Raw genomic sequence first — 27,806 nt, forward strand, 5'->3', positions numbered from 1 at the left:
GAAGGAACGGCCGATATATTCCCAAGTCAGGGTGGTGTGAGACTTGGAGGGGAACTTGCAGGTGTTGGTGTTCCCCATGGGCCTGCTGCCCTTGACCTTCGAGGTGGTCGAGGTCACGGGGCTCGGAAGGTGTGCCGTTGAAACCTGCCGTGTTCCAGCCTGGGGTGGCGAAAGGCGCTACACAAATGTGAGTTCTTCCTCTCGTGACCTCTTGTCACAGGATGAATAATGGAAGCCTTTCTCGCCCCAGGTTTCAGCTCACCAGGCAGCGCAAAAAAGAAACTGCAGATCAGTGGAAATTCTTACGACCTTTCTCATTTTTCAGTTTCAATTTTAACTGTGGCACATATCACACGTTTATGGTTATTGACATTTCTGCTGGGATTTCCCCTCCATACAAAGGCTTCAACTGAATTAAAAGATGTTCTTCGGGGCCCGAGGAACTAAAGTTGGACCTTTGGTGATCATTCGTTTTTCCACGATGCCAAATTTCTCAGGGGTCCTCGGTTCCGAATGTAGGAACAGGAGGAGGCCTTTCAGCCCCTTGGGGCTGTTCCATCGTTCCATTTAGATCTTTACTGATCTGTCCCTTACCTTTATCTAGCTGCTTTGGTTCCATAACTCTTAATATCCTTACTCAGCAAAAATCTATCAATCTGTTCTATTAATAGCCAACTGATACCAACTCCGCCTGCACAACCCCTTTTTGAGGGAAGTGTTTTCCAGGTTTCCATTAGCCTTTATGTGAGGAAGTGCTTCCTTATATCAGCCCTGAGGCCAAGCTGTCATTGGACAGTTGATTGTGTCTCAGCTGGTAGCGCTCTTGCCTCTGGTTCCAGGTTCAAGTCCCGCTCCAAGGCCTTAAGCACAAATAAATCAAAGCTGACCTTTCAGTGCCACACCGAGGGAGTCCCGCAGTGTCGGAGGTGCCATCTTTCAGTTGAATCGGCGTTAAATCGTAAATCCCCGTCTGCCCTCTCAGGCGGATGTAAAAGATCCCGTGACACTATTTTGAAGAAGAGCAGGGGGAGTTCCCCCCCCCCGGTGTCCTGGCCAACATTTATCCCACAATCAACATCCCCAAAAATAAAACCAGATTATCATTTTGTTATCATGTCGCTTGTGGGAGATTGCTGTGCGCAAATTGGCTTCAGCATTTCCTCCATTACAATAGTGACTATTTCATTGGCAGTAAAGTGCTGTGGGGCATCTAGTGGTCATGAAAAGTGACGCATAAATGCAAGCCTTTTTTTTAAGTTTATACTCCTCTTGTTCTTGATTCTGCCATAAGATCCTAATAGAGTCACTTGGTAGCACAGAACTTGGACCTTGCTGAAAGGAGAGACATGTTGCCAAAGCTTTTTGTCTTGCACTCATCAGGACAAACACAAGAATACCAAATTTCAAACAATCACAACGATTTATACTGCGGGAGGAATCGGAAATTTGGCATTCTTGCATTTGTCCTGATGAATGCAAGATGAAAAAGCTTCCACAACGCCTCTCCCTTCCCAGCAATGTCCCCAAGGTAGCCCGTCTTCAGCGCGTTTCTTTACATTGAGTTAAATTACGATGAGCTAATTGTCCTTATTGCATTTTTCAGCTCAAAGGTCAGATGTCAGAGAGCCCCAAGGCTGAGGGATATTGCAAATTTAGCAGCTACGGGTGCACATTTAAGGTGAGTGCCTGCCTCAAGGTCGCGACATGGCCAACAGGTGAGACCACAGACTGAGGTGGGGTGAAGATGTCTAGGGATGCTGACTCATTCCTGTTTTGTGAATGGGTTGGACAGGGTAGGTGTGGAGAGAATGTTTCTTGTGGGTGAATCTAAAACTGAGGGCCATAAATGCAAGGGAGTTATTTCTTTACTCAGGGAGTGGTCAGAATGTGGAACTCACCAGCACAGGGGGAGGCAAAGAGCTTGGATGCCTTCAAAAAGCAAACTAGATGAGTTCATGAGAGAAAAAGGGATAGAAAGAGAGGCTGAGATGAGGTATGTGGGATGGAAGGGGACTCATGTGGAATACGAATGCCAGTACAGATGAGGTGGGCCGAAGGGCCTGGTTCTGTGTTGTATATCCTGTGTAATTAAGTGTAATGCTGTGCTCCTAACAATCGTCAATAATTTCATTGTGAAGTAGGGTCAAGGAAGCTGGGCTTGTTCTGTTTGGGAAGGTTGGAGATGTTGAGGTGGCCTCATGGAAGATATCAGGAACAGGAAGAGCAGGGATGAAGCAGATCCAGGCAAATTGTTCACCATGGGGAAGGATGACTATGATAAGGGCCACAAGTTTTTCAAAATAAACAGAGTGGAGCAGTCACCCAAAAGATTAACTTTGAGCGATCAATTACAGAGGTTCACTGAAGTAGTCATCAGAAACGGTTCATGGGCCAGGAGAGCAGTATAATGCCTAGATAAGGGATGAGAGGGACCTTGTAGGAGAAGAGATTGAGTAGAATGGGCCTATACTCCCTGGAGTTTAGAAGAATGAGAGGTGATCTCATTGAAACTTACAAAATTCTTAGAGGCTTTGACAGGGTAGATACTCACAAGCTGTTTCCCCTAGCTGGAGAGATGAACATTAGGGAGGGGGATAAGGTAGTGGCCATTTTGGACTGAGCTGAGGAGAAATTTCTTCACCCAGATGGTGGTGAATTGTTGGCATTCTCTAACTCAGAGAACTGCGAATGCACTCCCCCCTCCTCTCTGTATTCAAGACCGAGATCAATAGATTTTGGACACTAAGGGAATGGAGGGATATGGGGATAGTAAGGGAAGGTGGAGCTGAGATAGGAGATCAGCCACGATCTTATTGAATGGCAGAACAAGTTCGAGGGGTTGAATGGCTCATGCGAGCTTCTGTTTCTTATGTTCTTCAATAATACACTTCAAATCCCAACCCCAAATCCTACTCTATCCCGCTCTGTAACACAGACTGAGTGAGGCTCTCTAATCAGTGCCAACGTTAAAATGTGTCCCTCTTTGTACAAACAGGGAATGAGTCAACGAACAAAGGAACATGAAACCCAGTCAGTCGAACAACACTTGTTGCTGGTGATGTTGAAAAACAAGGCACTGGAGGAAAAGGTAATGGATCTGGATTGTGAGTGTGAATGGATCTGGACTGTGAGCAGTGAGAAGAAACAGAGGGATAGGGTGGAGAGGGAAGAGGAAGAGAGGGAAGTGGGAGAGAGAGGGGGAGGCTGTAGAGAGAGGAGGGAGTGAGTGGGGTAAAGAGAGAGGGTGTAGAGAGAGGTGTAGAGAGAGTGGGAGTAGAGAGTGTGGGTGTAGAGAGACAGTGGGTGTAGAGAGAGTGGGTGTAGAGAGAGTGGGTGTAGAGAGAGAGGGTGTAAAGAGAGAGGGTGTAGAGAGAGTGGGTATAGAGAGAGAGGGTGTAGAGAGAGTGGGTGTAGAGAGTGGGTGTAGAGAGAGTGGGTGTAGAGAGAGAGGGTGTAGAGAGAGTGGGTGTAGAGAGAGAGGGTGTAGAGAGGATGGAGAGAGAAAAGATGAGAGACTGAGGAAGGGACAGAGATGGGGTAGGGAGAGAGATACTTAATAAGATCATGGCTTATCTACATCAACTCGACTTTCCCACCCTCTCCCCATATCCCCTGATTTCCTGAATGCCCAGAGAGGGTGAATGGGGTTTTGTTATGAGTCTATTGGGCTGCTTCTTGTCTATCCATGGGGTGGGGGGAAGGTGAAAGATAGGGCTTCATTGGCATCTCAATGTTACAGAGGTCAGCTCATGTGTCAGCGAGAGGCATGTCTCAGGAACTCACATTGTTCATGATGTACTTGGCCTCTTTTTTTACAGACAATATGAGATATTTGCAAACTGAATAAATGCTGTTGTGTCTTGTACAGTAAAAGGCATTACAGACATTTTCAATCAGCTGAATAACAGCCAGTCTCTCACCACCCAGCACTAGTCACAGGCTCGTACCCCTCACCCCCTTCCATGTTCCCTCCCTCCCATCTCTGTCTGCAGGACTCACCATCTCCATTCGCTTGTCCCTACTACCCCCTCCTCCCCAAATTATTTCATTCCCAGAACTTGAGTGTTGCTGAAAATAGAGACATGTCGAAGCTTTTCGTTTCGCACTCAGGACGCTCGCCAGTGTACCAAGATTGGGGTATTCTTGCAAAGTGTAAAGCTTCAACATGTCTCTTTTCCTCAGCAATATGCAATTCTGTACTACCAAACGGCTGTACCCAGAATTCCGAATGCCAAAACCATTTGAAAGCGGCACGGAGATGTGGAAAAGGAGTAGAATAAGAAAGCAGAGAAGAAAATCAAAATTCAGATGGTGGTGTCCAACCTAAACTTTTACACAGGGTTTACAGCACAGGAACAGACTATTCAGCCCAGCCAGCCCATGCTGGTGTTTATGTTCTACTTGAGTTTCTGCCCACCTTCTCTCATCTAAGTCCACCAACGTAACCCTCTATTCCCTTCTCCCTCAACTCCTTGTCTAGTTCCCCGTTAAATGCATCTATACTATTCACTTCAACCGCTCCCTGTGGTAGCAAGTTCCACATTCTCACCCACTCTCTGGGTGAAGAAGTTTCTCCTGAATTCCCCATTGGATTTCTTGGGGACCATCTTATATTGACGGCCTCTCGTTCTGCTCTTCCCCACGAGAGGAAATGCTCTCTCTGCATCCATTCTATTGAAACCTTTCAGAATTTTAAAGACCTCGATTAGATCACCAGTCAGAGAGAAAAGACCAGCCTGTTAACCCTTTCCTGACATGTATACCCACACATTTCTGATACCAGCCTTATCTGTACCTTTTCCAGTGCCTCTATATCCTTGTGAATAATACAATGACCAGAACTGCACGTAATACTTTAAGTCTGGCCTAACCAAGCTTCAACATAGGGTCAATGCAATAATTACTGACTTAATTTGAAAACCTCTGATTGGCTCAAATTGGTTTGAACCGCAGTTCAAACTTCAATTCCAATCTGGGCATTAAAGGGTATAAGTCAATGCAACAGTTAAGAGATACATGTTAACCTTGTAAAAACACCACAGAATCCTCTGTGGATTGGAAGCCTCCTTATAAAAGGGTTGTCTGTTATCTCCAGGTTGCAGAGCTTGAGAGTGAGATAAAGGAGAAAAGGATTGACTTACAAAAGATGGCCAATCAAATTCCAAAGATGGAGAAGGAAATGTCGTTAACAAGCCAATCCGTAAACAGAAGTGAGATAAAATTGAACCAATCACAGGTCAGTACTATATATACAAAAAAGTTCAATGCATCCTATCACAGGCCAATGACACACAGCGAAATCAACCAATTGCAGGTCAACGTCTTTTTTCTTTCAATGCTACATAACAGGATGGACCAATCACAAGTCACTTTCGCAAGAGCTGCCCCCTCCCCTCCCCCTGCACCCCGTTCTGAACCAATTATGGATCAGCTAATGCCACCCTGCAATTTCAACCAATCACAGGACACGAAATTGACTGAGTGACAGGGAACAGGGTCATGGTGAACGGTTGCGTTATCGACTGGGGGGAAGGTTTATCGCGGAGTCCCCCAGGGATTGGTGCTTAAACCCTGCTCTTCCTGATCGATATTAATGACCTAGGGCTTTGGTGCACAGGGCACAAATTCAAAATTTGTGGATGACGCGAAACTTGGAGGTATTGTGAACTGTGAGAAGGACAGTGTTAAACTTCTAAAGGACATAGACAGGTTGGTGGAATGGGCGGACATGTGGCCGATGGAATTTAATGCAGAAAAGTGTGAAGTGATTCATTTTGGCAGGGAGAACATGGGGAGACAATTAAAATAAAGGGTACAATTCTAAAAGGGGTTCAGGAGCAGAGGGACCTGGGTGTACATGTGCATAAATCATTGAATGTGGCAGGACAGGTTGAAAAAATAGTTAATAAAGCTTATAGGATCCTGGACTTTATAAATATAGCCATAAAGTACAAAAGTGAGGACTTTGTGATAAATGTGTACAAACACTGGTTCAGCCTCAGCGGGAGCATTGTGTCCAGTTCTGATCACCACACTTCAGGAAGGACGTGAAGGTACTGGAGAGGGTGCAGAAAAGATTCATGAGAAAGGGTCCAGGGGTGAGGAATTTCAGTTACTTAGACAGGTTGCAGAAGTTGGGGCTGTTCTCTTTGGAGAAGAGAAGGTTCAGAGAAGATCTGATAGAGATGTTCAAAATCATGAGGGGGTCTAGTTCGAGTAGATGAGGAGAAACTGTTCCCATTGGTGGAAGGATTGAGAACCAGAGGGCACCGATTTAAAGTAATTGGTAAAAGGGGCAATGGACACATGAGCAAATAAAAACCGACAATGCTGGAAACAGCCAGCAGATCTGACGGCGTCTGTGGAGAGAGATACAGCGTTAGTCTGTATGACTCTTCTTCACAGAACCTTAGGCATGTGGGAAACCTTATTTATGCAGCGAGTGGTTAGGATCAGGAATGCGCTGCCTGAGAATGTGGTGGAGGCAGGTTCAGCCATGGCTTTCAAAAGAGAATTAGATCATTATCTGTGAAGGAAAGAATTGCAGAACTGTGGAGAAAAGGTGGGGAAGTAACACTCGGTGAATCGTTCTTTCAAGGAGCCAGCAGGAACCTGATGGGCTGAATGGCCTCCTTCTGAACCATTCTATGATTCCAGTTCCACCTCGCAAATTCAACCAATCGCAGAATAGTTCTGCATAGCAAATTCAACCAATCACAGAATAGTTCCACATAGCAAATTCAACCAATCACAGAATAGTTCCACACAGCAAATTCAACCAATCGCAGAATAGTTCTGCATAGCAAATTCAACCAATCACAGAATAGTTCCACATAGCAAATTCAACCAATCACAGAATAGTTCCACACAGCAAATTCAACCAATTGCAGAATAGTTCCGCACAGCAAATTCAACCAATCACAGAATAGTTCCACACAGCAAATTCAACCAATCGCAGAATAGTTCCGCACAGCAAATTCAACCAATCACAGAATAGTGCCACACAGCAAATTCAGACCATGCAATGAATCTGTCCACGGAGCTACAGCTTAAACAATCACAGTTACTGTTACTACCCGGGGCAGCACAGTCCAATCCAACTGTCATCACTGGCATGTGACAACTAATCTATCTTCTGTTGCAGAAAACACTGGCTGTACACACCAGTAAGCTGCAACAGGTTGAGCGTGAGCTGTTGGAGAGACACAAGGTACAGGAAGATTTACAACAAGGCATCCTGTCCATACGGTATAACACAGGAAACCTATCCCGTAGGATATCAATTCTAGAAAATGGCCAATCACCATGCCTCTATAGGGGGATCAGTGGCCCAGGTGAGTGCAATGGAGCTTAAGGAATAAACGAGTGTGAAGGATTTGTAGACGGTTTGGGTCAACATGGGTTGTAAATTGGCTGTGCTGCATTCAGTCCACTTTTTTAGGGTGAAAACCATTCCGTACATTGGGTTAGATCTAGTCTACGCTCCATCATGGGTATAGTTCAGAAAGAAGCCACAGAGCAAGGGGCTGCTGTGCAGCACTAAAGATGTATATTCAAGTTGGTTTTGTACAGGGTATTTTAATCAAGCATTGGCCCCAGTGTTTAAAACAAAGGGGCAGGTTCAAAGATAACCAGCTTCACAGAGATCAGTGTTCACGCCAAATCAGGATTCACTACAGAATTGGCGGGTGTTACAAACGAATTAGAAGCAGGAGTGGGCCATTCAGTCCCTCGAGCCTGCTCCGCCACTCAATAAGATCATGGCTGATCTGATTGTGGTCTTAACCCTACATTCCGGCCTACCCCCTCGATAACCTTTGACTCCCTTGTTAGTCAAGAATCTATCTACCTCGGCCTTAAGAATAATATTCAATGGCCCTGCCTCTCAGGGGAAAGAGAGTTCCAACGATTCAGGACCCCTCTGAGAGAAAAAAAATTCTTCTCGTCTCTGTCTTCAGCAGGAGATGCGTTATTTTTAAATTAAATTTATTGTCATTTAAACTGAGTTCTCGTCATCCACACTGAGCAGCCAGAGCTTAGAACCTGACAGACCGGCTTCAAAATTAAAAATTCAGAACGAGGAGTTTTGAAGCCTAAACAAAAATAGCTGGAAAAACTCAGCAAGTCTGACAGCGTCTGCGGAGAGGGCTACAGTTAGCGTTTCGAGTCCGTATGACTCTTCATCGGAACTGAGCACAGTTAGCGTTTCGAGTCCGTATGACTCTTCATCGGAACTGAGCACAGTTAATGTTTCGAGTCCGTATGACTCTTCATCGGAACTGAGCACAGTTAGAGTTTCGAGTCCGTATGACTCTTCATCGGAACTGAGCACAGTTAATGTTTCGAGTCCGTATGACTCTTCATCGGAACTGAGCACAGTTAACATTTCGAGTCCGTATGACTCTTCATCGGAACTGAGCACAGTTAACGTTTCGAGTCCATATGACTCTTCATCGGAACTGAGCACAGTTAACATTTCGAGTCCGTATGACTCTTCATCGGAACTGAGCACAGTTAACATTTCGAGTCCGTATGACTCTTCATCGGAACTGAGCACAGTTAATGTTTCGAGTCCGTATGACTCTTCATCAGAAATGAGTTCTGTTGAAGAGTCATGCGGACTCGAAACGTTAACTGTGTCCCTCTCCGCAGAACCCGTCAGACCTGCTGAGTTTTTCCAGCTATTTTTGTTTTTGTTTCGGATTTCCAGCATCCGCAGCATTTTGCTTCTATCTTAGAGTTTTGAAGCCTGTCTATCAGTCCAATTTCACGTGTTGCCGAGCTGCTGTTGGGGAGCTTGAGCGGGGTGGGGCGCGGGTTTGGGGAGCGGGGAGGAGATTGGAAGCGGTGGAGGTGGAGTGGGGGGGGGAGTAAGAATCATTATTTGGTTCCATAGATGTGTCCACTTTGTACAATGAGCTCAATCACAGATTAACTAAAGGCTTTCTGTAACTTGTCATGTCTCCTCTCACGGTGTGTCATGCTTTAAGAAATCCCTTTTCACTTGTTCTGCTGTCTCGGTGCAATTTTCTGCAGCAGGCATGTGTTAGTTGAGCAATATCCAAATTTTGGGTTGTGGGGGGGGGAAGTTAAAACAGTCAGAATGTATAACCACCAAAAATGAGCATTGAGAGCACAAGTGTCAGCAATCGGGAACTGGAATGCTATTTATGTCTTTAAAGCAATTAGGGAAAGCTTAATTAGCAAAAAATAATATATATATATATATATATATAAATAGACTACAGTGCCAAGTATAAACAATCTGTATGTGTCCTGAAGGTGGTGGGAGGAGGTTGCAGCCTTATGTTTAAGCCAGTGTCCTGATATCTTTTGTGCGCTCTTTCCCCTCCCAATTTTACACTCCAGTCCGAAAGTTACGTGGGCCCTGGGATTGGCCATAAAAAGTTGTTGCGAGGTTCCCAATTGGTGAAGGAGTTTCACGGGGGGGTGGGGGGGGGGGTTGGGGGAGTGCGGCGGTCAGGCAGGGCAACAGAAAGGAACCTCACTCCCTGTCCACTTTATTCAGTGTTTCAAATTCAGGAAGTTCCCAAGCAGCTTTCGTCGGAATAACTGACTGGACCTGCTCAATGGCAGAAAGAATAATAACAATTCCATGGAACTGTCTCCCTTTTCCTCCTAAACACCACAACGCACAATTGACAGGAAACGCTTAAAAGCAGAACACTGCAGATGCTGGAAACCTGAAACAAAAACAAAAATTGCTGGGCAAACTCAGCATCTGCGGAAAGGAAGACAGGGGTTAACGCTTCGAGTCCGCCTGACTCTTCTTCAGACTCTTCCTTGATTCATACGGACTCGAAACGTTAACTCTTATCTTCCTCTCCACAGATGTTGTCAGGCCTGCAGAGTTTATGCAGCAATTTTTGTTTTTCTAACAGGAAAAGCTTGTTACGATTAAGGTATTGCCACCATAACATGTCTGTTTGAAGATGGGTAAACTGCACTCCCTGTGTATGGGCGTGTGGGGACCATCTTTCATTACTATGGCTCTCTGGTGTTATTAAGTTGGGGGGAGGTAGGGGTGGAGTTAGCTCTAAGGGGAAAAATACTTTGCACTGATTTGCCTGTCCTTTGTTCATTCCGTAAACGATGAAGCCTCTTTGCTGAGGGTTCATCAGCGGCTCTTATTGGTGACGCCTCCTGACTGCAGGAATTGCACCCTGTACTTAAATGTACCCTCCCAGAGGCTGCTCCGCACCCCTCATCCCTGTAACCCGAGGAAGCGGGTCAGAATCCACCCACTTCCTTCCTCACCCCACACCGTTTCTCCCCCCCCCACCGCCCCCCGCAATTCCCAACCTTCTTCCCCCTCCCCATTCCCTCCCCTACCCCCCAAATCCTCCATACTTCTTCACCTCCCTCTAATTCCTTCCCCTATTCCATTCCTCCTCCCTGCCTCAACCCTCCCCCACCCCACATTCTTTCTCTTCCCCCTTCCGTAACCCATTCTCCCCCTCCTCTCCCCTCTCCCCAATTCCCTCCCTCATCCTTCCCCTACATTAAGTTTCATCTGCCACATGTCTCCCCATTCCACCAGCATGTCAATATCATCTTGAAATCCAACACTATCCTCCTCAAAGCTCCCAATGCTTCCAAGTCTTGCATCATCTTCAAACTCCGAAGCTGTGCCTTGTACGCCCAGGTCTAGGTTATAAATAGAAATCAAGAAAAGCAGTGGCCCCTCTATATACCATCCCCCAGTCAGAAGTAAGTAAAGTTTTCTGCAAGTCGTGTTTTTAATGGCTTGAATTAAATAATTAAACTGTTGTGTAATGAAATTCGAGTGATGCTAAAGACTAATGATTCAAAATACCGCGTGGTTTGAAATAGAATTGCTACCAGCGCTGATCTCTTTCACTTACTGACGTTTGGGGACTCAGATAATTAATACATAGGAAAACAACATATGATAGATTTAGAAATTTCTTAGGACTCCTGCATCTCAAAATTTGGCGCTGCGACCCTGAATTTAACAATTGAGCCAGCATCAATAACCATTTGCAGGAAAGAGTTCCAAACTCCGGGTACCCTTTGTGTTTTCTCATTTCACTCCTGAAAGCATATTTAGAACATGACCCCCTAGGCCTAGACTCCCCAACCAACGGAAATAGTTTCTTTAAATATATCAAAAACTTTGATCAGGCTGCTCCTTAGCCCAGGGTCTATACTTTTTTGTGCAGCCACTGTTACCGGGTAGAAAACAGGATTTGTGCACTTGCTCCCACAAACAGCAAAATGTTTAGAGATGTCTGTTGGCCAGGGAACTAGGAGAGAGCTCACCTGCTCTTCTTCGAGCAGTGCCATGGGATATCTTGTATCCACCTAAGGAGGGCAGACAAGTCTGTAATTTAACTTCATCCAAACGACAGCACCCCTGACAGTGTAGCAGTCCCTCAATGCTGCACCAAAGCATCATTTTGCACTTTCCAACTTAGAAGCAGGTGCACCAACCACTAAACCACAGCTGACACCTGGAAAGAGTAGAAAAAGCAGATAGAGTTAATCAAATGACGCTTTAAGCATGGATTTTAAACCAAATTTGATTCTTTATTTGAGTGTTCAAACGGCAAAGCGTTGGGAAATAAAATGCCGCCGGTTTCCATTTCAGCGTCGGTTGAGCATCAAGTCAGCCAACATGACAACATGCTGAGCGTCCATGAGGTGAGGCTGGCCGAGATCGACCTGCGCTTTCAGCTGCTGGAGACGGCGAGCTACAACGGGCAGCTCATCTGGAAAATCCGGGATTACACACGGCGGAAACAGGAGGCAGTGTCTGGCAAGACGCTCTCGCTCTACAGCCAGCCGTTCTACACCAGCCCGTTTGGATACAAGATGTGCGCCCGGGTGTACCTCAACGGGGACGGCATGGGCAAGGGCACCCACCTGTCGCTATTCTTCGTGGTGATGCGGGGCGAGTATGACCCTCTGCTGCCCTGGCCGTTCAGGCAGAAGGTGACGCTCACCTTGCTGGACCAGGGACCGTCCAGGATGCATGTGTCGGACACGTTCAAACCCGACCCCAACAGCACCAGCTTCCGGAGGCCCCACACGGAAATGAACATCGCGTCGGGCTGCCCGCTCTTTGTGACTCAGACGGTGCTGGAGAACGAAATGCACCATTACATAAAGGACGACACCATTTTCATCAAGATAGCGGTGGACGTTTCGGACTCTTTGGAGCCCTGAAACCCCTTTGCCCGGTCCGCGTCCAATTGTGCAATAGTCCTACGATCGATCACAGTGAAAGCTTTTTGGGACCATGCGAGGCACAGTGCATGCGATGTACAAAAGATGTCTTTCACCTCTTTGCACTAAGATCTGGGGCCACGATAATAAATTATGGAAGTGTAATAATTCCTTTTGTAAATAATATTAAATCTACGTAAGCAATTTCATATTATAATATATATACACATGTATAAATATATGCACAGCAGTGTTATTAGTTATTGATAATTGGTGTATTCTCTCTATGACCCTTTTCTACAGCTTAGGGTTCAGGCAACTGAAAGTATGGCCATTGGTGGAGCAAGAGGCCAGAGCTTGTGGAATGCCAAGATCTTGGAGGGTTGTAGAGCAGGAGGCTGGTAACAGAGCTAAGGAGGTGTGAGGCCATAGAGGGGTTTGAAAATCTATGGCAGCTCCCCTCCCCCCGCTCCTACCAGTTAGCGGTGAGGAAGGGAAGGAGGATAGGTGCACCCAATTGTAGGCATCCCCCAGGAACAAAGGACTTAGGAGCAGGAGTAGGCCATACAGAGCCTGCTCCGCCATTCAATGGCTGATCTTGTTGTGGTCTCAGCTGTGCTTTGCTGTCTGCCTGTCATAACCCTTGACTCCCTTGCCTATCAAAAGTCTGTCTAACTCAGCCTTAAATATATCCCATGTCCCAGCCTCCAGTGCTCTCTGGGGAAGAGAATTCCACAGACTAACAACCTCCTGAGAGATAAAATTTCTCCTCCTCTCCAATATCTTAAAAAGGCGACTCCTTATTCTTAAACTGTGACCCCTCATTCTGGACTTGCCCACTGGAGGGGTGGAGGGGCAGCACTGCCTCTCAATGACCAAGGCCAATTTCTCGATTTCTGCTTTGGCCTGGTTGAATTTTGTTGGCCCATGGTTTTGAAAGGGTCGTTACCTACACTAGTGGCTGAATCCTGAATAGGAAGATGGAGGTTTCAGCTATAGCACATCAATTGTCCGGGCAAACTCCCCCCACACTGTTCCACCAAGCCCTCCCAGGTCAGGTAGAATGTGGAGTGGATGCTTTGTGCCCACCAGTCAAAGCGCCTCCTACTGCCACAGTATGGCATTTCACGTGCCCACACCAGGCCTCCTCTCTGAATGAGCTTCACACTTCAACATCAAACTATTCATCTATTTATGATACCATTGGCTCTTTTTGCAACTGCAGAATTCCCACACTTAGTTGGAAGTGGGTTGAAGTGACTCCAACTCATCTTTCTTCAGAGTTCTGGAGCTAACAGAGAGAAAGGACTTTCAAATCTTGGCAGCCCCTGAGGGAATTGGGCCATATTCAAAGGGGGAGGTCTCTTCATAGTAACAAGCGTAGGCCATTCAGCTCCTCAGTATAATTCTACCCCCTAACCCTTATATTACCAATATGTTGGACGTTGCACAATGCTGTTAAGGGGAAAACAGTAGAGTGGCTTATTCTGTATAGCTGAGACAAACATTAGTGTACCTTGTGGTTCTGTGATTCTTTTACCAGAGCCCTTTCATGCCCCTCGCATTAGGTTAACTAACATCCACATCTTTTTGGGTTGTTCATTTACAAGCAAGGCTTTTATCAGGAAGAGAGACAGAATCTCAGAAAGTGATTCCTTATTAACTCCTTTTACCTGCCTATAGTGAGCGGGAGCATAATGGTTGCATTACCAGGCTCCTAATCCAGAGAAGTGGCCTTGTGATCTGTTGATGTAAGTTCAAATCCCACCATGGCAGCTCAGGGGGAATTTAAATTCAGTGGATTGTGATTTTGAGAAGCTGTTCTCAGTGTTGGTGACCCTGTAACTATGGATTGTCATAGAGGGACGTTGCTGCAAATTCCAAATATACTCAGCAGGTCTGGCAGTGTCCGTTGAGAGAGAAATGGAATTAATGTCCCAACCCTTTGAGAGCTTCCTTGTTATAAAAACCCATCAGGTTCACTTAATGCCCTTTAGGGAGAGAAATCTGCCGTCCTTACCCGGTCTGGCCTACGTGTAACTCCAGACCCACAGCAATGTTGTTGACTCTCAATCTCTGAAATGGCCAATTCAGCCACTCTGTTGTGTTCAAGAGCACATCCTCTGTATGAATTTTAAAAATCCCATTCAATCAGAAATGGCTCTTGACTCATTCAGCCTCTTTGAAGCTCTGATGAAGACCAGCGAGGGGTTTGGCTCTCCCAGCTCGGAATCCCGTCTCCTACCTCCATTCCCTCAAAGGGAGGTTTGCTTGGGCTTGCTCTTAGGCTGCACTTTGCTTTAACTTCACTTTTATTTATAGCTGCTAAATGAGGTACAACTTTAGTAACATTCCTCAGTATAGACAAAGTGAAATAAAATACCAGTGTTGACTCTGGAGTGACTCACTCATCTTTCTGGCGTGATTAAATAAAGGGTCAAGCTTTAAAACAAATTGTGGATTTGAAATGTTATCCCTCCTGCTGTTGGGTACAGTTCCAGGCAGTCTGGTGGATTGGGCCCTCTCTCTCTCTCTCTCTCATGGCAACCACATCTCTCTTGACTGCCATCCCGATCAATCACCACTGGATTCACCTTGAGTTGGTAAAGCCCCGTGATTCATGAGGTTCTCACACGCAAGAGTTTCAGTTTTGAGAGAGAGTTTACTCCCAACTTACTCACATGTAAGGAGCTGACTCCTGGTCCTGATCCCTGAGTCCCCTCACTCCTACCAACCTCTCTCTTACCCCCCCACCTCCCCCGGCACCCCTACTGCTCTCAGCCTGATCCCTCCACCGTATTCCCGGGACCAAATCCCCAACCCAGGTCCGCATCCCAATCCACAACCCTGGCTCCATGTTACCTGGTCCACCTGATGCGCCACTGGACCCCCTAGGCCCCCTAACCCAAGGGGATTCTACTGCCCAGCTATGGCTCCCACCACACAAGGCCCAAGGTCCAATATCTGGAGAACCCTGGCTATTCAGGTGCAGGGAATGCACTCTGGGACATGCGCACAAGACCCCCAACCTCCCCCCACCCCCCTCCCCCACCCCCACACCCACCACCCCCTCCAGCAGCTGAAATTGAGTGCATCCAAATTTCTGGGCCTCCCTCCCTCGATATTAGTCAGCTTAATGAGGGGCAGTTGGAAGTTCAGGGAAGCATTTCCAGTGACTTTGCCAAGTTTTGTAGCAGGGAATTGCCCAGATGCAACAAGAAGATTGTGGTTCATTGAAAGCGAACTTTCCATCTCCCCACCAAGGCTCTCAAACGCCTTCTTATTTCAGGAACACAGCTCATCATCGAAAGGACATGGTCTGCTTCAACAGCTGGTCATTTATACCCCACGTGCGATATGATCCATGGTGTAGAATAGTGCTACCTCTTTGTACTTAGTCATTTCTTCTGCATTTTAAACAATGCTCCTTAACTTACAAATATTTCAGTCAGGCCGACATCATGATCGCTGAACTTCCCAGGATAATTGTGTAATAAGCAACAAGGTTTCCGCTGATTTAATCGGGGCTCTGACCCTACGAATGAAACCGGTAAACGGTTCACAAGGATCGACACCAGAACTGAAAGAATATCCTTACCGGGGAAGACCAAGCGGCTTGGGGCTCTTTTCTCCAGAGGAGAGGAGGCTGAAAGGTGACCTGATAGATAAAATTATGCAGAGAAATTGGGCCATATCTTCCGATGTCCAGATTGTCGGAGACCGGATGTGTGATTGAAGGTGCCCACCGGGACCTTGTGGAAGTCCTAACGCAAGGGCCGACATGGGAATTGCCTGGGAAGCCTCAGCTCCTGATGGTCAATTCCTCTGGGCGAAAGACCCCCCCAGTCCTGAGTCCGAGTCAGAGATGTCGGACAGATTCGCAGACTGACCTGGATAGTTACCCAGGAACTGTTACACAAATGTTAGACACAGCCTAGCTGAACACTGTGTAACTACAGAACCGACTCCCCAATCACTACACCAACGCTCTCCCCCGACCACCTGACTACACCAGCTAATCACCCCCCTCCCCCCCTCCGACTACCCCCTGACCTGACCCAATTACCCCTGAACTTCCAACTGCCCCCCTCAATCATAGCCCCCTACTACCGACTACCCCCCTGACTATTCTCCCGTGTCAACTCAGCCACTCCCCCAAACATCCGACTTACCCCTCCAACTTGGCTACCCATCCCACCCATCCAACTACCCCCCAACCACCCAACAACCCTTCTAACTAGATCTGACTATTGACCGAGACAACCACACCCTCGACCAGACCTGACTACCCCTCCCGACACAAGTAGCCCTTCTAACAAGACCAAACTACCCCCCGACCCAACTACCCCTTAACCAGACCTGACTACCCCTCCCGACACAACTATCCCCTCTAACAAGACCAGACTATCTCTCTGACCCAACTATGCCTTAACCAGGCCTGACTACCCCTCCCGACACAAGTATCCCCTCTAACAAGACCAGACTACCCCCCTGACCCAACTACCCCCTAACCAGACCTGACTATCCCCCAGCCCAGCTAATCCTCTGTCCTGACCACCCCTCCTGCCCATCCAATTACCCCCGACACAACTGCACCCCGCCCCCCACACCACCCCCACCGACCTGACCTGACTACACTTGACCTGAACTGACAACCCCTCCGAACTGGCTACCCACTTACCCAACTACCCACCCTACCTGCCTACCCACCCTACCCACTTACCCGCCCACCCTCTCACTAACCTTCAAGCTGGACTTTCTAACTTACCATACGCAGCTCGATTCCCTCGACGTTACTCTGCTCTGGTGGAGTTCCCTGAGGGAAGCTGCACTACACATTCCTGTGAAAACCATGATCAGAAAACCAGGGAAGAAATGGCCTGGGACCCGAGCTGACTAACCACTCCCCACCCTGCCCCCCCGCTGACTTGATTTCCCACAGCATCAACACCTCGAGCCGCAGGAAATATTGAGTGCAGGAGCAACCCAACCATCATCGCCACTGCTCTGATGATTGGGGCCCGGTGTTTCCACTTGTTGCTGGGGGGGGGGGGGGGAGGGGGCCGTAATCAGGACCCTTAACTATCAGATGGTCATTCATAAATCCAATAGGGAATTCAGGAGAGAATTCTTTACCCAGCGAGTGGTGAGAATGTGGGACTCGCTCCCACAGGGAGTGGTTGAGGTGAATAGTACAGATGCACAAGGGAAAGAGAGAGAAGGAATAGAAAGATAGGCTGAAAGGGTGAGATGGGTGGAGCATAAATGCTGGCATGGACCATATGGGCCTAGGCCTGTTTCTGTGCCGTACACCTGATGTATCAAAGGATTATGGAGCTAAGGTAGGCCATTGGAGTTGAGGCATGATCTAACCAAGTAGTAGAACACACTCAAGGCTGAATGGCCTGCTCCTTGCACTCTAATTGACATACCCCACCCTCATGAACCCTTCCCTATGCCCGCTGCCCATTCATGTATTGGTGTCTCTCTCTCTCTCTCTCTCGATTTCAGTTCCACCATACCAACATTTTTGACAGGAAATGATGTGATACTGATCTCACCCTATGATGAGAAGTTAATCTTCAATCTGTTCATGAAACTGAAAATCTACATGTAATTTACACCATAGGAAATTAACAAACCTGAAACTGCAAACGTCTGCTTCTCGGCTACAGGCGTGGGAAAACATTCCCGACTGTGCGAGCTCAAACACAGTCGGGGCCATCAACATGATTCAATCAGGAATTGAGCAGCAGCTCCTGGACCCAGAGAGTGGGTGAGAATATGGAACTCGCTGCCACAGCGAGTGGCTGAAGTGAATGTTACAGATATAGTTAAGGCCGGGGGCGGGGGGGGAGATTGATAAACATGAGGGAGAAAGGAATAGAGGGGTTATGGTCAAAGATTGAAATGAGGAAAGATGGGAGGAGTCTCGAAGGGAATATAAACACTAGCGTACACTGGTTAGCCCAAAAGGCCTGCTTCTGTCCTGTATATTCTATATGAACAGTCGTTTGGTGGGACAGACCTTGAGAGTATTGCTGAAAAGAGACAAAAATTTTCATCTTGCGCTCATCAGGACAATCGCAAGAATACCAATTTCAAGGGGAAACAACAACTTTATACTGTATGAGAAGAGAGTGCTGACTGGTTGGCAAGTGGACCCTGATTGGTAGAGGCGTTGCCATGGAGAATGTACCAGTTATTTGTGACAGACAGTTAACTGCCAAGCATTGTTTGAAATTTTAAACCAGGCAGCTTGACATTGACTGGTCAAGGCATTGTCCTGAGGAATGAACCAGCGAATGGCTGTCACTTATTTTGTTTAGCTGAAACAGGCGCAGTGTGTGTACATGTTCTTTCTGTCTGCAAATAGCAGGGCCCTGTATATTGCCAACCACCTGCCAACCAATCAGCACTCTCTTCTCACACAGTATAAAGTTGTTGTTTCCCCTGACGTTGGTAGTCTTGCGATCGTCCTGATGAGTGCAAGATGAAAAGCTTCGACGATATGTCTTTTTTCAGCAATACTTAAATTCTATATTTTAAAGTGTCGATTAGATTTGGTTAGAGAAGCCAAAATCTGCTCCAGTTTCTCCGTAAGGATGCAACATATCTGTTCTATTAGCCCTGTCTCTCAGTTGTGCAGACTTTCATTGGCTTTCCTTATGAATTCCTGGCCTACAGTTATACAGGGAATTGTCTACGTGAACATGTCACACTGCAATTGCTGCTTCTTACCAGTGGTGGTGCTGCAGAGCTCCTACTATCAGTCGGGTGTAACTACAGCACAGACATCAGAATTTGCAGTGGGAACATGACAGTAAGGGCAGAGCGTAGTGTGGGGTAGGTTTTAAGGAGTGTCTTAAAGTGGAGGTGGAGAGCCTGTGAGGTTCAGGGAGGGAATTCCAGAGCTTAGGGCTGAGGCAGCTGGAGACAAAGCAAATGATGCACAAGAAGCCAGAATTGGGGAAGAACGGACTTCCTGGATTGCAGGACTGTGTGGCTGGAGGAGATTACAGAAATAGGGAGGGGGGGTAAGGCCATGGGAGAGTTTGAAAACGTGTGGGCGATGGTTTTAAACTCAAGTTGTTGCTTGACCAGGAGGCCAGTGTAGGCCAGCAAACACTGCAGTGATAGGGGAACGGGATCCTGGTGCCAATGGAGATACGGGCGGCAGAGTTTGGGATGATTTCAAGCAAACGGCCCCCTAGCTCCAGACTCTCTAACCGGGGAGGAGGCGAGGGGCTGGAAATAACCCCACAGCATCTACCCCATCAAGCCCTCCCAGCCTTTACAGGCTTAGCCGACATTTCGCAGGTGCCATTGCTCCTTACGTGTCTCACAGTGCTGCAGTCTGAGCTCTGTGTGGGGGATAAGGTCACCTCTATAGTTTCAGAAATTTACCCAATTCTGGGGGTGGGATGAAAGGGGTTGGGGGGTGGGGGGGGGGGGGGGGGGGGTGGTGTGTGGAGGGGGGAGGAAGAAAACCTTAATTAATGTTACAAGTGTCTGGAAAAAAAAATTTCCCTCAATTCAGGCTACAGCACAAACCACGTGACAACCAAACAGAACATTCTGGGTCCGATGCCGAAATTCTTTGTGTGGGGGACTGGACGAATGGATCATGGTCATCGAGGCGTCCACCTGCCCTCGATGACAGGGTCGAGTCGCTAAGACAGAACCTCCAACGAGCCGCATCAAATCCTGACCTTTTTCTTCAGTATTTTTTAAGACGCCAGCACCCAAAATACAAATTCTGGGCGGTCAGGGTGAGTGCCTCCGCTGACCTTCGTGGCCAGGCCGTTGTGGAAGAAGCGTAAGAGCTTAGAGTCGTGCAAGGCCTAAATGTCCTGGCGAAAGGGGGAACGAGCTTTGACCCAATTTGACGCGCCCCAGCCTGTCGCCTTCCCTAATGAACACAGGTGGGCCTTCCTGCAGTCCCCAGAGAGAGAGAGAGAGGCCTTAACCGGCTGATTCAGTCGTTGACATAAACTGACTTCACGTCCAGAGTGCTGATGGCTGCCTCCAGCACTCCTGCCCGGCCGCTGCCCATACTGTGCCCCACGTCCCGGCCGCTGCCCATACTGTGCCCCACATCCCGGCCGCTGCTACCCTCCCGACCCGATTGCTCCCATCTCAGTCCCCATCGCCCCTGACTTGATCTGTTAAGCCATCCGATCACGTTCCCCTTTCCTGGCCCGATCACCACCGCACCCCCCACCCCCCTTCCCAGTGCATCTCTCAATCCCCTCGCTCCTCCTGGGGCCCTGAGCTCTGCAGTCCTCCACCCCTCCCCCCCTCCACCCACCCCCACCCAAACCTCTCCGCCTCTCTCCCCTCCTTTAAGTCGCCCCCTTGCAGCCGACCTCATCGACCGAGCGGTTAGCTGCCCCTAATATCTCCTCCTTTCACGCCACCCGCGCGTCAAATTCTGCCTGCCGTTCGCTCCAGGGACGCAGCGCCCTCTTGAGGTGCAGCTCCCTCAGGATGGTAGAGGAACCATATGAATGCAAGTTTGTTGTATGGTTGACATTGGCTGTCCTGCCTGTACTCAGTCACTTGTCAGGCTGTTTCCTGTTAACTGTCAATGAGTCAGTTATTGAGCAACTGTGTCCACAGGCGCTGAATAACTTGAATGCTTGGGGAAAACACCAATTTCCTTTCAAAGATCTGGAGCATATCTCTAACCGGCTAATAAATCATCAGAGCCACAGGCACAAACCAGCTTTCTCACTGCCCTGCACAACTTGCTCGCAAGTTCCTTATAACGGGACCGACATGATGCTTGAACAACGGGGCTGGGAGTTACGTGCGTGAGAGTCCCACCATCGACCTTCCCTCAGGAACCAGCGGTGATCCTGGAGCAGCCCGAATTCAGCCGGCAGCCCTCACACCCCCTGACTCAGCAGGTCGTGGGTTCGATTCCTGATACAGCGCGTGGTGCAGGCCAACTTTCCCAGTGCGCTCCTACAGGAGTGCTGCGCTATCAGAGGGGCTGCTGTTGCAAGTCCCTGTCTGCCCGCTCCGATGGATGTTTAGCCCTTTCTGGGAGGGGGGATGGTAGTCCCTGGCGTCCTGGCTAATATTTATCCCAGAAACATCACAAATACAGATTATCAGGACATTATCACATTATTGTTTGTGGGAGCTTGCTGTGCGCAAATTAGCTAACTTGTTTCCAACATTTTCTTAGCCCTGAAAGCCACCCAGTCCAGGGTATTTTCTTAAATTTATTCGCGGGATGGGGGTGTCGCTGGCTGGGCCAGAATTTATTGCCCATCCCTAATTGCCCTTGAGAAGGTGGTGGTGAGCTGCCTTCTTGAACCGTTGCAGTCCATCAGTCCATGTGGTGCAGGTACACCCACTGTGCTGTTAGGGAGCGAATTCCAGGATTCTGAACCAGCGACAGTGAAGGAACGGCCAATATATTTCCAAGTCAGGATGGTGTGTGGATTAGAGGGGAACTTGCAGTTGGTGGTGTTCCCCATGTGTCTGCTGCCTTTATCCTACTATATGGTAGTGGTCGTGGGTTTGGAAGGTGCTGTCGAAGGAGCCTTGGTGAGTTGCTGCAGGGCATCTTGTAGATGGTACACACACTTCTGCCACTGTGCGTTGGTGATGGAGGGAGTGAATGTTTGCGGATGTGGTGCCGATCAAGCGGGGCTGCTTTGTCCTGGATGGTGTCGAGCTTTTCGAGCGTTGTTGGAGCTGCATTCATCCAGGCAAGTGGGGAGTATTCCATCACACTCTTGACTTGTGCCTTGTAGATGGTGAACAGGCTTTGGGGAGTCAGGAGGTGAGTTACTCGCTGCAAGATTCCCAGCCTCTGACCTGCTCTTATAGCCACAGTATTTATGTGGCTGGTCCAGTTCAGTTTCTGGTCAACGGTAACCCCCAGGATGCTGACAGTGGGAGAATTCAGCAATGGTAATGCCATCGAATACAAAGGGACGATGGTTAGATTCTGTCTTGTTGGAGATGGTCATTGCCTGGCACTTGCATGGCTACTTGTCAGCCCATATCTGGATATTGTCCGGGTGTTGTTGCATTTGGACACGGACTCCTTCAGTATCTGAGGATGTGAATGGTGCTGAACATTGTGCAATCATCAGTGAAGATCCCCACTTCTGACCTTATAATGGAAGGAAGGTCATTGATGAAGCAGCTGAAGATGGTTGGGCCTTGCTGCCCTTGTCCTTCTGGGTGGTAGACGTCACGGGTTGAGGGTACGAATTAATGGATGTTTGAATCTCCTTGTCTATGTCAAGCACTCTTGCCTGACTAGGGAGGGTAGTCTCATCAACTGAGATGAATATACTTCACCACAGAAACACTGAAGCGCAATTGCTCTCATTTAATGGTAAGCGACCTCATTTTGACACCAACTCACATTCATTCATAAGTCTGTGTCGTGGCACCATTTCTCTCCCACAATCACACGCCTCTTTGCTCACTCTCTCACTGCCTCCCCACCCCCACTGCCAGAGGCCTCAAGCATGTAAATAAAATATCCCTCGCCGGCCGCTTTCACACCTTTGGTTCCCATTTGAATCACAAGAGTTTTGAAATGAGAATGGCTTGCAAATAAGCTCCATGAGCTCAGATAGCTGTCCGAGGTCAGGCAGTGACTCAGTGATCGATAGAGAGATTCAGAGAGAGTAAATAAAAAAGATCTTAGAATTTCCCCCTGAGTGACCGACACTGATTAACTGTGCTTTTTGACCTAGTAATAGGATTCCGGCATCCGAGACCTCAACTGAGTCCAGGATTTGCCAGGGAGTTGGGGGAGGGGGCAAGAGAAGGTGAGTTGGGAGGTGGGGGAGGAGGCAGGAAGTGGAGAGGGGGGGGAAGGAGGGAGAGGGAAGGCGGAGGGGGGAGGAGTGGGATATGGGGAAGAGGAGGGGTATGGGGGAAGTGAAGATGGGGAGGAGATGGGGAGATGGAGGGGAAAGAAGAGGGGGAGGGGCAAGGGGGCGGGGGGAAGTGGAAGGGGAGGGCGAAGAGGGGGGAGGGGGTAAGAGGTGGAGGATGGAAGAGCATGGTACATAGGGGAGGGGGGGAGAAGAAGAGGGGGTAGGGGAAGAGGGGGAGGGGGCCATGAGGGATGGAAAGAAGAGCGGGGAAGGAGAAGAGTTTATGACCTAGGAGAGGGATTGGGATTGGGATTGGGATAGGAATTGGCATTGGGATTGGGATAGGAATTGGCATTAGGATAGGGATTGGGATAGGGATTGGGATAGGGATAGGAATTGGGATAGGGCTAGGCATTGGGATTAGGATAGGGATAGGAATTGGGATAGGGATAGGGATAGGAATTGGCATTGGGATAGGGATTGGGATAGGGATAGGGATAGGAATTGGCATTAGGATAGGATATTGGGAATGGGATAGGTAGGGAAAAGGAATTGGATTGGGATAGGGATTGGGATAGGGATAGGGATGGGGATTGGGAAAGGGATTGGGATTGGGATAGGGATAGAGATAGGGATTGGGATTGGGATTGGGATAGGGATAGAGATAGGGATAGGGATTGGGATTGGGATTGGGAAAGGGATTGGGAATGGGATAGGGTAGGGAAAAGGAATTGGATTGGGAGAGGGATTGGGATAGGGATGGGGATAGGGATAGGGTTAGGGATTGGGATTGGGATAGGGATAGGGACAGGGATAGTGATAGGGATAGGGATAGGGATAGGGATTGGGATTGGGATAGGGATTGGGATAGGGATTGGGATAGGGGTTGAGATTGAGATAGGGATTGAGATTGAGATTGGGATTGGGATTGGGATAGGAACAAGCCTGTCAAGATTTCCCCATGCCAGCATCTAAACAGCTTCAGCTGCTACGAATCGGCTCCAGATAAGAGAGTCCCACTTCCTGCAGACTCCAGCTCCCCATTCAACAACAACTTGCATTTATTTGGCACCTTTAATGTAACAAAATTCCCCAAAACAGTTCACAGGGGGGTTATCAGACAGAAAAACTGACATTGAGGCACATTATAAGATATTGGGATAGGTGGGTATCATTTTGTCTCTTCAAGGAAGGAAGGAAGGGAGAGAGAGAGAGAAAGAGAGAGAGAGAGGTGAAGATGTTTGAGGGACAGAATTCCAGAGCTTAGCGCCCAGGCAGCTGAAGGCGTGATTGCTAATGGGGGAGACGATTAAAACCAGGGATGAGCAAACGGTTGGAGTTGGAGGAGAGCAGAGATCTCAGGGGGTTGTTGGACTGGATGTGTGACAGAGATAGAGAGGCATTCCCACTAAAGATCAGTCACTTGCTGCTTATTTGGGCAGGAAGTGTAAGGGATTTGGTCCCTTGTTGGAAAAACCCAACACCAAATCACTGACCATAAGCCTGGGAGTTGGTGGGAGTAGTGGGTAGAATATTATCTGTTGCTTAGATCTGTTAGCCTCAAGTACTTTACAGGCTTAGCTGTTAAGGCATTATCGCCCATGCAGTCAGTCACAATTATCTGTGGATGGAGTAGACCTAGAACATTGGGACTTCCTGTTATTTCTTTATGTTTTCAACATTCATCTTTTTAAAAATTCTTTCACAGGATGTGGGTGTCACTGGCTGGGCCAGCATTTGTTGCCCATCCCTAATTGTCCTCTTGAGAAGGTGGGGGTGAGCCACCTTCTTGAACCCTACAATCCATGTGGTGTAGGTACACCCACTGTGCTGTTAGGGAGGGAGTTCCAGGATTTTGACCCAGCGACAGTGAAGGAACGGCCGATATATTTCCAAGTCAGGATGGTGCTTGTCTTGGAGGTGAACTTCCAGGTGGTGGTGTTCCCATGTGTCTGCTGCCCTTGTCCTTCTAGATGGTAGAGGGTGTGGGTTTAGAAGGTGCTGTCTGAGGAGCCTTGGTGAGTTGCTGCAGTGCATCTTGTAGATGGTACAGACACTGCTGCTACTGTGCGTCAGCGGCAGAGGGAGTGATGTTTAATCTACATGATTATCCTCACTCCCAAAGATGCTGACTCCAAACTCAACACTGGGGAGAACCTCCTTGTAGTACTTCTACTGCCTGGACTCACATTGTCTGGGGATTTGACCTTACTTTCCTGCAATGGGCCAGTACATGTCCATTTGTATTCATTCATGAGATCTCTGGAAAGGGCCAAGAGTTATTGCCCAACTCCAATTGCCTTTGAGGGGAGCCAACTTCTTAACTGAGAGGCTTGCTAGGCCATTTTGGAGTAATTAGGAGTGAATCACATTGCCGTGGGCCTGGAGTCACATGTAGGTCAGATTAGGTAAGGGTGCCAGATTTCCTTCCCTAAAACCAGATCGATTTTTACCACAATCCCATAGTTTCATGGCCATCATTTAATTTGAGATTCAGTTAATTAAGTGAATTTAAATTTGCCCAGATACCATGGTGGGATTTGAACACATACCTCTAGAGCCTAGGCCTCTGGGTACTAGTCTATGGAAGATAATCTCTAAACCACCTCACCCTGTGATGCTAAACGTTAATGACTGAGTTATTGGAGGCACTGAGGGTAGGCACTGCTTTTCCAGTTTTCAGTTAAGAAAAGCAGTTTCGACAGCCTCTAAGGTCCCTCACAGGAGTTTGCATCGCTGATCTGTGACATTTGACTCACAACATCACACCTGCAAGAAAGACACCTCAAGATGGCCGGACTGTGGGTGTTCCACCATTATCATGGCGATGCTAACCCTCTAACTATCGCACCACTGCCCGGCCTCTCATAGGAGAGATGGCCTTACTGTATACGTGACATGCACACCCTATTCAAGTCTAATGAAGTTCTGTAGGCTTATTTATATCTTTAGGACACACAGCCGCTAAGGTGGGAAGTGGGCTTGCTGATGAGTCCTTTCTCGAGACCCAGAAGGTCTATATTGGTTTGCCCATCTCAGGAAAATGCTTTTCCAATTCTTATCTTCCCCGCCTCACCCCAACCCCTTCCTAGACATGGGTTCCATCCGCTGGGGTAGCGCTGCCTTCGGTGGGTCTGCAAGTGCCACTGTGGAATCTCAGGATGGTGCCACTGGGCTACAGTTGGGTGCCACGTCTCTGAATCCGACCATCCACAAGAGGAGGAGCCCCTTCATCACTCCCATTGCTTTAGGGACCTTTAAGAGAGAAAACTGAGATTAGAACAAGAGCTAACGACAGAGTGGCCTTTTTGCCAAATCACCAGTGAGGTACGTGTTGACTATTAAGCCAGGAATGATAAGGAGTTTCACAAACACAGGATGTCCCATAGAGCCACACAGCCAATGAAGATCATTTGGAAGTGTCGTCAACGTTTGTAATATCAGAAGCAAGCAGCCAATTTGTGCACAGCAAGCTCCCACAAACAGCAATGTGATAATGACCAGATAACCTGTATTTACTAATGTTGATTGAGGGTTAATGGCCAGGAGACTGAAGAGAACACCCCTGCCCTTCTTCGAAATAGTGCCATGGGATCCTTTCCGATTCCCTGACAGGGATTAACGTCTCATCTGAAAGATGGCACCTCTGACGGTGTGGCACTCCCTCAGTGCTCCACCAGGAGTAGGTAGTCAAGTCTCTGTAGCGGGTCTTGAACTCATGACGTTTTGGTTGTGTCAGTGAGCTATCGAATATTGAACAATCTGGGTTTCAACAAAGTCGCCCTGGCCCAGAATGCACTGCAAGATTGGTAGGTCCCACACTGGCAGCTTATAGAATGACCCAAATAATGCCCAAGTAGTTGTGGCTCAGTATTCTGTGGCCTCCCTATGGTTACATAGTCTGTCTCTGGAGGGGTGCCATCCTCTCCCTGACAGAGGCCGGTCATTGACCATCGGCGGATGGCGCTCTGCCCAGGCATCCTCGTTGACCTCCCGTCGACCCATGAGGTCTGGGAAAAGATGGCCTGCCTTTGTTTTCAGACGGGACAAAGGCGGCCAAGGCTAGGATTTGGCTGGATTGAAACCCCATTGCCTCATGGACCATCTTCCAGTGAGAGCTGCCAAATCTGTAGACTGAGCACCACCGCACCACCGCACCACCCCCCCCCCCCACAAAAACAATTTTAAATCCACGATACGATGCATGCTTTGTTAAAGTAACCAATCCACGCAAGACGTGGGGCAAATTGGGAGTTAAACGAGACCCCAGATCACATGACCATATGTCCATCAAAGTCAAAGGTCATCTGCAAATATGGCTTCCCTTTTTGTGTCTAGGACGCCAATCTATTGGGTTCCATTCAGGATGGATTGGGGAGCACACGCCGGATATAAAGGTACGAGAGATAGAAGATGGCATCTCTTCAAACCCTGATGCAGTGAGGTGGATAGGAATGCGCAGCCCTCCCAACATGGATCGGGACATTAGGAGGAGGCCATTCAGCCCCTTGAGCCTGTTCTGCCATTAACTCAGGGCTGATCCGTATCTCAACTCCATCTAACTGCCTCAGTTTGGTAACCTTTCCGAACAAAATTTATTCGCAACTTTGAAACTTTTACCTAACCCTCCTCAATTGCAACAGCTTTTTGGGAATGGTGGGGGTCCCGGGTTCCAACCACCCTCTGTGGGAACAAGTGCTTCCTGGCATCACCTCTGAGCGGCTGAGCTCTCACTTGGCC

At 48.2% G+C, this 27,806-nt stretch overlaps 1 protein-coding gene across 1 annotated transcript in view; it reads left to right on the forward strand.

The window, feature by feature from the left end:
- The window catches only part of LOC121272651 (TNF receptor-associated factor 3-like), a 61,677-nt gene extending 48,890 nt beyond the window's left edge, over window positions 1-12,787 (forward strand). The window contains exons 7-11 of the mRNA XM_041179353.1: window positions 1,604-1,678; window positions 2,996-3,088; window positions 5,096-5,236; window positions 7,145-7,334; window positions 11,633-12,787. Coding sequence (XP_041035287.1) covers window positions 1,604-1,678; window positions 2,996-3,088; window positions 5,096-5,236; window positions 7,145-7,334; window positions 11,633-12,210 — 1,077 coding nt within the window. The 3' untranslated portion in view covers window positions 12,211-12,787. The remainder of the gene's footprint in view (window positions 1-1,603; window positions 1,679-2,995; window positions 3,089-5,095; window positions 5,237-7,144; window positions 7,335-11,632) is intronic.
- The last annotated feature ends 15,019 nt before the right edge of the window (window positions 12,788-27,806 follow it).

This window comes from Carcharodon carcharias, chromosome 34, assembly GCF_017639515.1.
Source record: "Carcharodon carcharias isolate sCarCar2 chromosome 34, sCarCar2.pri, whole genome shotgun sequence".
NCBI classification, from domain to species: domain Eukaryota; kingdom Metazoa; phylum Chordata; class Chondrichthyes; order Lamniformes; family Lamnidae; genus Carcharodon; species Carcharodon carcharias.